The 13,840-nt window shown below is 42.7% G+C and overlaps 1 protein-coding gene across 2 annotated transcripts; it reads left to right on the forward strand.

The window, feature by feature from the left end:
* Positions 1-126: 126 nt before the first annotated feature.
* Zbtb8os (zinc finger and BTB domain containing 8 opposite strand) lies at positions 127-13,093 on the forward strand. 2 transcript variants are annotated; one of them, XM_051188908.1, is made up of 7 exons: positions 130-358; positions 4,275-4,299; positions 5,876-5,997; positions 6,187-6,269; positions 8,867-8,919; positions 10,009-10,045; positions 12,783-13,093. In XM_051188908.1, the coding sequence occupies exons 1-7, from the start codon at positions 262-264 to the stop codon at positions 12,867-12,869; spliced, it is 504 nt and encodes a 167-aa protein (XP_051044865.1). In that variant the 5' UTR covers positions 130-261; the 3' UTR covers positions 12,870-13,093. The 2 variants fall into 2 exon arrangements, with proteins under 2 accessions (XP_051044866.1, XP_051044865.1); XM_051188909.1 differs by lacking the exon at positions 8,867-8,919 and having other exon boundaries at positions 127-358.
* Positions 13,094-13,840: the final 747 nt, after the last annotated feature.

Below are 13,840 nucleotides of genomic sequence, written 5' to 3' on the forward strand. Positions count from 1 at the left end.
CTTATTCCCTTAGGTTTTAGAAAGAACTAATAATATAGGTGCAGAAAATAGGGCACATATTCTTATCTTTAAGACATGTTAGGTAGGAGGCAAGGCTTAGGCTGGAAGTCGCCAGCGATAGTATCCTTCCGCGAGTTCCGAGAATGGAGTCCTGGTCCTTTTAGACCGTCCGCCAAGGGGTGGGGTGTAGGGCGGAAGTTATGGCGCAGGGCCGAAGTCTAGCTGCTGAAGGGCGGAAGTAGAGTCCTGAAGTCTGCAATCATGGCTCAAGAAGAGGAAGATGTTAGAGATTACAATTTGACGGAGGAACAGAAGGCGATCAAGGACAAGTATCCTCCAGTCAATCGAAAGTATGAATGTGAGTAGGTGGCTCACATCTCTTAAATACGGGGCAGCCTCAGCGGTTTACCTGCAGCTTCCTGTCTCGCCCACAGATGCTCCTTGTATAATGTCAGTGCCCCGCATTGTAGGTCCTTTTGTACCTAATGTAGGGGCAGGTGAAGAAAAAGATCACTTTACTAGGAATTGAAGAGACCTGAGCCCCTGCTTCCCCTTATATTCTCTTAAAGGTCTACGTGTACCTAAATCACGTTTATCTTCTCTGAGATTACAGCTTAGTGGTATAGCGTTTGCCCGACACTCATCTTTCTAAACTATTCTAGCGCCCCAGTTGTATTTTCAAGCGTTTTTTGGGTTGTCGTCCTCGAATTTTTCCCAGTAGTGGAACTAGTGTGACCACGTTAGAGGACTGGGAAAGCAATCAAGAGGTGTATATTTCTTTCTGTCTCCACAGCCCAAGATTGGATTTTATTATGTAGTTAATATATTGCATCACGTTAAAAATGTTTGAAAAAAAAACACTCTAAATTTTGGCAATACTTATTTATCATTGGCCTGAATCTCACTATGTGGACCAAATTTAGAATGATCCTTGTGTTCGCTTCTCTGGTGCTGGAGTCACAGACGAGTTAACACACCTGGCCCCATTTGTGGTTTTTGGTTTGTTTTTGTTTTTCCGAAACAGGGTTTCTCCATGTAACAGCTCTGGCTGTCCTGGAACTCGCTTTGTAGACCAGACTGGCCTCGAACTCACTGAGATCCGCCTGCCTCTGCCTCCCAAGTACTGTTATTAGAGGCATGCGCCACCACTTCCCAGCCTGGCGCAGATTATTATGGCTGCTAAACAGATACACCTGTGTGAGCAGCTCTAGTATTGAGATAGAACAGTCCTGTTGTCCTAGAATGTTCCCTCAGTTCCTTTCTAGCCTCTTATCCTTGAATCGCTTTTCTCTTGTATTTCCTATTTCCGGAGTGTAATTTTCTGTGTTAGAGGTTCATAGGCATAGACTCATGCTCTCCTTTTACATTTGATGGGAGCTTCTTCACCCCATCAAAGGTACCACAGCAGACACAAATTGAAGTAACAACCAATGGTGAAAGCTAAGATTCATTCCAGTTCAGCCAGAGATTGTAAATTTACAAGGAGAATGAGGAGGGCTCCTAAAGTCTGAGAAGTAACAAAGAACAAAAGATTATTCATTATAATTGCTGTAGAGGCAGCAGGGCCAAGGCCAGTTTTGTCTGTTCCCTGGCAGTTTTGGAAGTTCAAGTTCTAGCCTCCCACAGACTTGAGACAAGAGGCCTGGGCTGTGGGGATGATAACATTTCAAAGAACCAGGTCCTTGAGAAAGATTGGAGCTGGAAAGGATACATGTTCACAATTTTAAGGCTTCTTTGGTACTTAATGTAAAATAGGGAGATGAGGAGCTTTTTAAAAAGTGTTGGCTAGAACAAAGAGGGAATTCTCCAAACTTTATTAGGCTTTTCTCAGGCAAGCATTGTAACTAAGACTTCTGCTCTATTTTGAGATGTGGACTTATGCTACTAGAAGCCATACTAGAGTTTGGTCAAATGCAGGTGTACTGATGAAGCTGTTATGTACTATGAGTTGTGTAGTTCCCAACAATATTTTAAGATATTTAATTTGTTGGAGCAAAGATTGAATCCAGGACAATTCTCTACCCCTCTACTGACCTCTGTTCCTAACCCACATCCTTTTAAAATTAATTTCATTGGGGTCTGTGGTCTTTTGAAACATGACATTCTATGTACCTTCAAACTTGAACTCCATACATATACCAGACTGGCCTCAAGCTGATGACCTTCCTGTCTAAGCCTCCAGAAACCTCAGCTGTAGTACCAGCACACCTTGCAAATAATGTTGTAGTCTAATGTTAGTCAGATGTTCTCTATGGGTTTCAGGTCTCCCTCTTTATCCTTTCCTTCTCTTGGCTTTAGTTTATGTTCATGTTCAATATTAAATGTAGAACATTGCACATGTTTGGCAAGTACTCTACCACTGAGCCTCATCCTAGCTCTCAGGCTTCTTTTTATAAGTCAAGGGATTATATTAAATGACTTCCAAGAATTCCTGCTAGTGGGAAGAATTGCTTGTTATCACAGTATTTGGGAGACAGGCAAGAGACTCTGGCAGCCTGGTCTACATAGTGAATTTCAGGCCAGGCAGGATTACGTAGTTAGATCCCCTCTCAAAGCAAAACAAGTGGAAAGAATTGATGAAAACCATGGAATGGGCAAAGAACATACTGAATAGGAGGAGGATGACAGCCACACAGTAGAGATGTTGTGGTCCAGTCTTCACTGTGGGAACAGCAGGGAACACTCATTGTACATCTTGTGGAATTGGCCTTCCTAGTCAGGGTTAGACTAGCTAGTTGGGAAAAGTAACCGATGCCAAGAGACCAGTGTGTAAGATACCTAACACACAGGAGGTCTTGCTGTGTCACCCAGGGTAGCCTTGAACTGGGCTCAAGTGATCTTTCAGCTTAAAACTCAAGTAGCAGGGACTGCAGGGACCCAACTTAGACATTTTTAGGGTCCCAAGCATGGTGGTGCATGCTTGCAATCCCAGGACTCCGGGTGGAAGTGAGGCAGGAGGATCAGACCAGCCTGAACTGCATTGGGAGACACTGGGTCTAAAACTAAAGCAAAATGAAACCATATACCTAGAAGCATGCCCTGGTACTTTCCAGAATTTATGATTCATTTAAATATGAACCAAATGGGTAGGTTGTTATGTTTATAAAATAATACTAGGAAAGAGTTAACTTTATTGACTAACTACAAAGCAAAAGGTCTGACTGTCTCATGTTTTCCTTTTAAGAATTTTTCAAACATGTGTTTATTTTTTGTATGCATGAGTGTTTTGAGGGATTTATAGATGTGCCCCACACCCATACCTAGTATCAAGTAAGGCACTGGATCCCCTGGAACTGGAGTTACAGGTGATGGTGAGCCGCCATTTGGTGCTGCACATCCATCCTCTCTGCCAGACCAGCAGGTGCTCATCGTTGATGAGCCATCACTCCTGCACCATCCTTTTTGTTTGCTTTAACTTCATATATGTGATATATTAGTGTATACATGCATGTTCACTGTGTTAGTGCACATGTGCATAGAAGTCAGGACAGCCTTGGCCTTCCTTGAGACAGGGTTTCTGGCCACTGATAAGCTAAGCTAGCTGGCCCAGGAATATCTTCCTATTGCTGCGACCCTTCAGTACAGTTCCTCACGTCGTGGTGACTCCTCACCATCAAATTATTTCATTACTACTTCATACCTGTAATTTTGCTACTGTTATGAATCAATGTAAATATGTGTGTTTTCTGATGGTCTTAGGCAGCCCTATGAAAGGTTCCTGACCCACAGGTTGAGAACCACTGATGTAGAGAGTCTTGTTTCCTCTTCCTGTGTCTTGTAAGCATATTAGGATAATAGAAGCTTGTGCTGCTTGTGCTGACTTTGGTGGGTTCTAGACATCAGAGCTCTTGTCATAGCCCTGCACAGCATGTGCTTTTACCTACTGAGCCATCTCTCCAGAAAGGAGGGAGAAGGATCCATGTGCATATGTGCCATAGTGTAAGTATGGAGGTCAAAGGACAATTTTCAGGAGTCAGTTTTCTCCTTCCACTAGGTGATCCAGTATAGTAAGTGCATTTAGCCCCTGAGCCACCCCTCTTGCCTGTTTTTATTGCTTTTAAGGTGGGGTGTTACCGTATACCCAGATTGTCCAGGGCAGGGCTGGGACTTGCCATGCACCTGCCTTAGCCACTTAAGTCCTAGGGTTACAGGTGTGAGCCTAATACCTTGCTGGGATGGTGTTCAACTGCTCTTTCTGCCTGCTGCCTAGAGTTATTTTTGTATGGTTTGAGAGTCAAGTGCAGTGGCTTACACATTTTCCCTTTCTCCCTCAGATTTGGATCATACGGCTGATGTCCAGTGAGTACAGCAGGAGCAATTCCTGGAAACTCTGCCTTTAAATGGAAGGATGACTATTTTAATTTTTTAAATTTATTTTTATTTTATGTGCATTGGTGTTTTGCCATGGGTGTTATAATTTTAAAAAGGCGGGACCAGAGAAAAAGATGTCACGCAACAGAGCTCACATGGAGGGTTTTTTATTAAGGGAAATGGGGAAAGGGGGAGGGGAGGGAGGGAAACTGGCCTCTGGAGACAGGAGCAACAGACAAGAAGGGGGGGGCGGGGGCAGAGACAGTCAGAGAAGTGAGAGAAAGAGAAAGGAAGAGACAGACACAGAGAGAGATGGGAAGTGGATAGGGCCTCTTTAAAAGGGAAAGTAGTGGTGCTCTTAGTGGCTGCAGCTGAGGTGTTTCCTCTCAGAACCCCAAGGGCAGGCCAGTACAGATGCCTGAATACTAACATTGGGGCCTCTGGAACTAGAGTTAGAGACAGTTTTGAGCTCCTATGTAGGTGCTAGAATTCAATTGGGGTCCTCTGGAAGAGCAGTCAGTGCTCTTAACCACATGTCTTAATTTTTTTAAAATAAAAATCCTTAACTACATTTACTTTTTTAAGATTTATTTTATTGCTGGGCTATGGTGGCACACACCTTTAATCCCAGCACTTAGGAGACAGAGACAGGTGAATCTCTGTGAGCATGAGGCCAGCCTGGTCCACAGTGTGAGTTCCAGGACAGCCAGGGCTGCTACACTGAGGAACCCTGTCTCAGGGGGAAAAATATTTTTTATCTTATGTGTATGGATATTTGGCCTGCATGTATACATGCACCACATGTGTTCCTGGATCCTGAGGAGGTCAGAAGAGGCAGTCAGGTGGAGCTGGAGTTAGAAATGGTTGTGAGCTGCCATGTGGGTGCTGGAACTGAACCTGGGTCCTCTGCAAGAGCAATAAATGCTCTTAACCACTGAGCCAACCCTCCACCTCTATCTTTTCTTTTTTGAGATAGGGTCTCACTGTGTAGCTCTTGCTGGACTGGAATTTTTTTATATAGATATACAGATCAGGCTGGCCTCAAACTCATAAAGATCCCTCCTCTGCCTCCTGAATGTTGGGCTTAAAGGTATGCCCCTATGTAATTTTTATTTATTTTGTTTGGTGTGTGTGTGTGTGTGTGTGTGTGTGTGTGTGTGTGTGTGTGCCTGTATCTGTGTATGTGTCTGTGTGTGTGAGTGAGAGAGAGACAGAGGTGGGGGTAGAAGACGTAAGTGCTACATTGTATGTGTGGAGGTCAGAAGACAAATTGGGGGAGTCTATTCTTCCCTTCTACCAGTGTCAGGCTTGGTGGCAAGCACCCTTACCCAGTGAGCCAGCTTCCTGGCCCAAGTGGATTTCTTTCTCCTTTTACTTTGACTTGTTCTAAATGTAAAATGCTGGTGTAAAAGTATCCAATTTAGGTGCCTTTAAATTAGACAGTTTTATGTTTTTCTTTTGACTTTGCTGTGGAATTTTCTCTCTTATAGTAGATTATATTGTTGCACACACTGTGACCCCTTTTATTATTTGTCTTAATTTAACTTTTTATTTTATTTTTTAGGTTACATGCGTGGGGAGATACTCTGGAGGAAGCATTTGAACAGTGTGCCATGGCCATGTTTGGTTACATGACAGATACTGGAACTGTGGAACCCCTCCAAACAGTAGAAGTAGAAACCCAAGGTAATTGATTTATTCTCAAGGAAAAATTAGTATATGGGTATACAATGTTCTGCATGATCTGAACATATTGTCACAGTAAGAACATCATGATGAATTATGAATCTTTAAAATGAGCCAAAGAATGTCATTGTACTTTAACCAGACTCTTAGAGACCAGAGTCACTAAACATCATCTTTGACCCTGTGTAGGAGATGACTTGCAGTCTCTACTGTTCCACTTTTTGGATGAGTGGCTTTACAAGTTCAGTGCTGATGAATACTTCATACCCCGGGTAAGCACAGGGCTGAGCAAGTAGGCTCTTTGTTCATATTGTACAGTTGAACAACTAATTGAAGGTAAGTTATGTAATTCAAAAACCAATCCATACAGATATGTAAGGTAATGTTGACTTGTATAAGTTATAGGTCTTTCTTTAAAGTATTTTGTTTATTTTTAATTTATGCACACAATTGTTTTGCCTGCCTGCCTGTGTGCCACATGAATGCAGTACCAATGGAGGCCATAAGAGGGCACCATATCCTTTGGTACCATAGTTACAAACAGTTGTGAGCTACAATATGGGAGCCAGGAATCTCAGTTTTTTGCAAGAGCAGCTGCTACTCTTAATTGCTGAGCTGTCTCTCAAGCACCATGTAGGTCCTTACTGATTAACCTGTTTGCCTAGGTATATTCATTTTTTTTACTTAGATCTCTGATAATATAGTATTTGATATCAAAATTGTATAAGACTAAGGAGCTGGGTATGGTGGTGCATGCCTTTAATCCCAGCTCTTGGGAGGCAAAGGCAGGTGGATCTCTGTGAGTTTGAGTTCCAGGACAGCCAGGGCTACACAGAGAAGCCCTGTCTCGGAAAAAAAAAAAAAAAAAAAAAAAACAACTATTTCTCAGAAGAATATCTACTAAGGGTTGGAGAGAACATCTACTTAGCCAGCATGGTAGAATATATCATTCATCATAGCATTCAGGAGGCAGAGACATGAGGATCTCTTTGGGTTCCAGGCTAGCCTGGTCTACATAGCTAGTTCTTAGTCAGTCAGAGATACTTATTGAGCCTTGAGTCCAAGAAAGAGAGAGAGAGAGAATGCACTTTATGTGCAAGTTTAAGTTTGTTCTATGTTTATAACCAAATATTCTTGAAATTTAATGGCTTTGTGACTTTGACCTAAGTTCAGCAATTAATGATTTTAGATTTTTTGGTGTTTTAAGACAGGTTTTTTCTGTGTTTTATCCCTGACTGTTCCGGAATTCACTTTGTAGACCAAGCTGGCCTTGAACCCAAAGATCTGCCTTTCTCCCAAGTGCTGAGATTGAAGACTTGTGCCACCACACCTAGCTAATTTTAGAATTTTTGTTTACTTTTTTTTTTCCAGACAGGGTTTCTTTATTATAAACCAGGTTGGCTTCAAACTCATGGAGATCAGCCTGCCTCTGCCTCCCAAGTACTGGGATTAAAGACATGTGCCACCACATCCATGATTTTAGATTTCTTTTTTTTTTTTAATATTTATTTATTTATTATGAATACAGTGTTCTGCCTGCATGTGTCCCTGCATGACAGAAGAAGACACCAGATCTCATTACAGATGGTTGTGAACTCAGGACCTCTGGAAGAGCAGCCAGTGCTTTTAACCTCTGAGCCATCTCTCCAGCCCCAGATTTCTTAATAGGAAAAAAAGGGGGGATGGGGGGAGTCGAATGCAGATTGCTTGCTGCCGTCAGCCTCCCGGATACTTGTCCAGCATCTGACACATGGCCCTTGCTTGTAGAATCAGCCAGCTCTCCTTTATCAGCTCCATTACATGTATCTCACGGAGTCTCGCACGCTACACAGCTGGAGAGGGCAGTGTTGTTACAGATGTGCTGACAGTGATTAGAACAATATATCTGCTCCTTTATAGAGACAGATATTCTTTTAACTTTTTCCTTGTTGATGCTGGGACTTAAGGTTACACATGCAGAACACTGATCTACTAGGGCTCTTCCTCCAGCAGCCCCTTGACTCTTTTACCTCTGTAACTATGAGGGAGGGTTTCATGGAGTTAACTGGCCTCAAATTCACTGTGTAGTGAACCATGGCCTTGAACTCCTGAAACTCCTGAATGCTTTGAGCATGTGGCACCATACTTTGACTGCTGGGTTTAGAATGTCTATTTCCCAAGGAAACCTCCCTTGAATAAGTAATAATAATAAAAACTTATTTCCTTGTTTTATTTTGTTTGATATTTTAATTTTCTTTGCATAAGAGTAGTATGATATTGTTTTCTAAAAAACGTGATAAGCTAGAGGTGTTTAGTAAATAGCCTGGTGTTTTGTTTGTTTGTTTGTTTGTTTGTTTTGTTTTGCTTTTGTTCGTTTTTCAAGACAGACTTTCTCCTTAGCTTTGGAGCCTGTCCTGGGATTCTATCTGTAGACTAGGCTGGCCTTGAACTGACAGAGATCCACCTGCCTCTGCCTCCCCAGTGCTGGGATTAAAGGTGAGTGTCACCACCGCCCAGCTTTGGTTTGTTTTTGAGACAGTGCCTAACTCCTTATCCCAAGTGGCCCTGGTCTCAGGCCCCTTGACTGAGTTCAAGTACTGAGTTATAAAGCATTTGCTGATGTACTTGGCTGAACCCAAGTAATGATTGTAGCTGGGGTGGAAGAATCCCTGGGTTCAGTCTCCAGCTCTCCATAAAAACTAGCGTAGTGCACATGTTCATGATCCCACACCAAAGAGATGGAGGCAGAGGGGTCCGGAATGCATGATTATCTCTGGCTATATTTTGAGTTTCACATGAGTAATGGAAGACCTTATCTCAAAAAATATTTTAAAATAAAGTTAATTAACTAGTTAATATTAAGTTAAAATGTTTGTTTTTTCATCTTTAGGAAGTGAAAGTACTTAATATTGATCAAAAAAATTTCAAGTTACGGTCAATTGGGTAAGTTTTTAAACTGGTTAAGTAGTGGGTCATGAAAGATGTTGAAGTACATTCTCCCTTGACTCCAGTGGGTAAAACAAGGACAGATACAAATGGTGAGTCAGGACAACTGCATTTGTCTAGACCTTGTAGAGTGAGGTGAGGGGGACCCCAAGAGTCAGCTCACCTGAGCTGTAGAGACTCGGGAATTTGTGGGAATAAAGTTCTTCCTGATTGTTAAGCTCAATTCCCAATTTAAAAATTTATTTTACATGTATGGGTATTTGCCTGTATGTATGTCTGTTCACCACATGTATGTCTGGTGCCTGCAGAGGCCAGAAGAGGGTTCCAGATCTCCTGTAACTAGAGTTACAGACATTTGTGAGCTGCTATGTGAATGCTGGGAACTGAACCTGGGTCCACTGGAAGAGCAGCCAGTGCTCTTAACCACTGAGTCATCTCTCCAGCCCTCAATTATTTTTATGGTTTACAAAAAAAAGGTATATTTATAATTGCAGCTGGCTAGATGGTCCCAGCAACTGTTTTTTTTTTTTTTTTTTTTTTTTTTTTGCTTTTTCAAGACAAGGTTTCTCTGTATAACCCTGGCTGTCCTGGAACTCACTCCATAGACCAGGCTGCCCTTAAACTCAGACGTGCCTGCCTCTGCTTCCCAGTGCTGAGACTAAATGTGTACCACCACACTCAGAGTGATCCCTATTATGTTAGCAACATCTAAAACTCTAAAACATCATAATCTAGAGCCTGTGGATCATGTACTTTTTTTGTTTGTTTTGATTTTTGTTTTTCTAGCAGGGTTTCTCTGTGGCTTTGGAGCCTGTCCTAGAACTAACTCTGTAGATCAGGCTGGTCTCGAACTCACAGAGATCTGCCTCCTGAGTGCTGGGACTAAGGGTGTGTGCCACCAACATCCGACATGGATCATGTACATTGTTCCCCATTAGTCTTAGGCAGTGCAGTTTCCTTCCCAGTTCCTCCATCTCTTTCTGCTTTTCCAGTTTGGGACCACATTTATTAGGCTTACTTTAAAATGTAGAGAATAAAATAGAAAATTGTAGAAATAATAATCATGTTTTTACTTTCCTTTTCAAGGTGGGGAGAAGAATTTTCATTGTCCAAGCATCCTCAGGTATGTTCAGAAGTCTAGCTGTTGAAAGCATTTCATCCTTTCTTACACAAAATCTGCTTATGTGAAAATCAACTTCATTTTTAATTAATATGAAGTGATGACAAGTTTGCTCAAGCGTCTCTTACCCGGCTGGGTATGTTAAGATACTGATTTCACACATCTGTTTGGTCAGTTAGAAGTCAGCTTTAGGTCCGGGATGGAGTTTGTTACAGATTGTGAAGGGGTTTTAAAATCTGGTTTTCTCTTTGTTTGATTGGACTTTTTGCTTGTTTTTGAAACACTATCTCACTATGTAGTGTTGGCTAGTCTCTTTCTGCCTCTAGAGAACTGAAATTACAGGCATGGGCCACCAGAGGTTTGGTTTTCTCCACAATGAAGATGTTTTCTCTTTGTCTCTCTGGGAATTGAATGTAGGGCCTTGTGCATGCTGTACAAATGTTCCGCTACTGTGCTATACTCCAGCCCTCTTTTTATTTTAAACAAATTCGTTTGGAAAGCCAGGTGTAATGGCACACACCTTTAATCCTAGCACCCAGGAAGAAGAAGCAGGCAGAATTCTGAGTTTGAGGCTGCCTGGTCTACATAGCAAGTTCCAGGACAGCCAGGACCACATGGAGACCTTATTTCAAACAAACAAATAAACAAATAAGCAAAATCATTTGGAAATGACTGCAGGAAGGGGGGCAGATTGGTAACATGGTAGCAACTGGGGGTGCAGGGGACTGTGGTCATTAAAGAATAGTTTTCTTTTATCTGGCTTTAGGTAAGAGGTTTTGTAGCATGTTAATATGCAAAGTAGATGAGTAAGAAGAGAGGGATACACGGGAGAGGGAGAGGCTGTGGAACATTGGTACGTGGTGGTGTGGAATCCGCTCGTAGGTGTAGAGTTGGCCTGGAACACATGTGAGGACAGACAGAATGGATGACAGACTGACTGGGTATGTGAGTTTCTTCTTATTGATAGCTCTTACTTTCTCTAGAAGCATTGTTGACTGTGAAGGGGAGATGCCTGAGGAGAAAATGTGAATTGTCTCTGAGGGGAGAAAGGTGCCCATGTAGATTACTGGTCAGTCATCAAGTGTCTGAGATGTGGATGTCCACGTAAGGCAGTGCCGGCAGAAACACTGCCTCAGGCAGAGAGCAGAATTTGATGAGGCGATGATAGAGAGGAAGCTACAAGTGACGACCCTCAGCTCCTCCTGTGGTGTCATCACATGCCTGTTGTGCATTAGAGCTAGCGGGTGACATTCACCTGTGACCTGGTACATTAGTATTACAGATCCTTTCTAGAACTGGAAGGGACTTAAGAGGACATCAATCCTTCTGTTCTAAACTGGGACAGGGTGTGGGATACTCTCATGTATCAGAGCTCTGGGAGGGCTCTGACCTGCGTCTTTCTCTCTGTGCCTCTCTAGCCAGACCTGCAAAGAAGGGAATCCCAAAGGGAATAGGCTGAGTGCTGGGGCTGCAGGTGGGGCATGAAGGAGTAGATAAAGACCGGAGGGGCCCTGACCTACCACAGAGAAGCTTGTGTTGTATGGTCTGCCTCATTTTATAACTAAAAAAGCAGACCCGAGCTGGGCTGTGTTGGCATGCATTTTTAATCCCAGCACTCGTGAGGCAGAGGCAGGCGGACCTCTGAGTTCAAGACCAGCCTGATCTACAGAGTGAGTTCCAGGACAGGCTCCAAAGCTACACAGAGAAACCCTGTCTCAAAAAAGCAAAAAAACAAACAAAGGAAAAACCCAGACCGGTGCCCAGCCAGATCACACGGCCTCCCTGACCAGCTGGCCTGTGCCAGCATTATAATGCGCTGGCTCCTCCAAGTCTCGTGGCTTCTTCTGCTCTGCTCACTCTCTGCTTCTCATTTTCTCACAGCAGCATTTGCCTCTGTGCTAACCTGATAACCACTGTGGAAAGATGTCTTTGCCAGGCTGCAGTCGGAGCCAGCCAAGTGGCCCGAGGTTCATACCTGAGAAGGGGGAGTGTGGACTACAGAAAGGCTAGCTAAAGACGTTAAAGGAAAAGGCAACACAGAATAAAAGCAGGAAGGCAAATCAGTCAATACTGAGATGCCATGAGTGTATTTTTCACCACTCTTACATACCTTAACCAAGATAACATGGTATCTATCATGTATACAGAACAAACAGACTTTTCTTCCTCTTTTCTCCAAGGATTCAGTAACCACACCTTAGATTCAACTTCTTGTTACCGGCTTTGAGGGTCAGGTGTAACCACACCTTAGACCAGGTCTGTTGTTTTTTAGAATAAGACAGCTAAGGCCAAGATTGAACATCCTTCTGTAGCCATACTTTTGACTTTAGGTCTTATGACTTACAGTTTTGAACTCTCTACCCTTGAGCCAAGATGGAGTAGAGCCATCTTTATGGACACAGACAGTCCATATGGAAACCACCAGTTTCTTTCTCTTTCTTTCTTTCTTTCTTTTCTTTTCTTTCTTTTTTTTTTTTTTGGTTTTTCAAGACAGTGTTCAGTGTTTCTCTGTATTGTTTTGGAGTCTGTCCTAGATCTCCTTCTGTAGACCAGGCTGGCCTCAAACTCACAAAGATCCGCCTGCCTCTGCCTCGGATTGCTGGGACTAAAGATGTGTGCCACCAATGCCCAGCCCCACCAGTTTCTTATGTCAAAATTAGTTTGACTTTCTGCCACTTCTTGCAGTACTTAAAGATTCTAAATCCAGTTTCTTTCTTTGTTCCTTTAACTCCACCTTCAGGGAACAGAAGTCAAAGCAATAACATACTCGGCAATGCAAGTCTACAATGAAGAGAAGCCAGAAGTGTTTGTGATCATTGACATTTAAGATACAGAAAGGAAGGAAGAAAGAGGGGCCTGGAGAGGTGGCTCATCGTTTAAGAGCACTGGCTGCTCCACCAGAGGACCGAGTTCAGTTCCCAGCAACCACATGGCAGCTCACAACTATCTCTAACTCCTGTTCCAAGGGATCTGATGCCCTCATACAGACATTCATGCAAGCAAAACACCAGTGTACATAAAATAAAAATAAATTATTTTTAAAAAAAGAGACTCCTATGAAGAGCTGATTTGTTTTCCTTTTGACAAGATGCAGTGATTCACTTTCTATAGTGTTTTTGCTAAGTGGAAATACAGAACTGGGAATTGAGTGTGGCTTTCAGAAGTGGAAAACCAGTGTGTAGCCTTGGTCTGTGATTCCTGCATAATGAATTCTTCGATTTTTGAGGAACAGTCTTGAACTTGGTCATTTACAGCGGTAGCAGAAGGTACCTTACACATTTCAGTGGAATGCAAATGCTCCAGCATGGTCTCAGAAGAGGATACTCACTGGTGTAAGCAGCCACTGGGATTGAATCCAATTTCAAGCAAAATCATTTGAGATGAGTATGATAGACAATATACGCCTGTGATCACAAGACTCAGGATTCTGAGTTTGAGGCCAGTCTTGGCTATAGAATGAGCTTGAAGCTAGCCTGGGTAACCTAATATGGTCCTGTCTCAAAAAAGAAAAGTGTAGGGCAAGGAGTACATGTATGTTGAGATCTTAATATTTAGTTTTTTGTAACAGTCCTAGCTGTCCTGGAACTTCATTTGTAGACCAGGCTGGCCTCAAATTCACAGAGATCCACTCTGTCTCCTCAGTGCTGGGATTAAAGCCTGCCTGACCACCACCTCCCTGCCTCCAGCTTATTTTTAAAGAAAGGAACAGGATTACATTTAAGGATCTTGAACTCCCATAACTTTTAGCAGTACTTGCTGCCTGGTTTTATTATTTACGCATGTGGTACACGTATGTGC

This window comes from Phodopus roborovskii, unplaced genomic scaffold, assembly GCF_943737965.1.
Source record: "Phodopus roborovskii unplaced genomic scaffold, PHOROB, whole genome shotgun sequence".
NCBI lineage: Eukaryota > Metazoa > Chordata > Mammalia > Rodentia > Cricetidae > Phodopus > Phodopus roborovskii.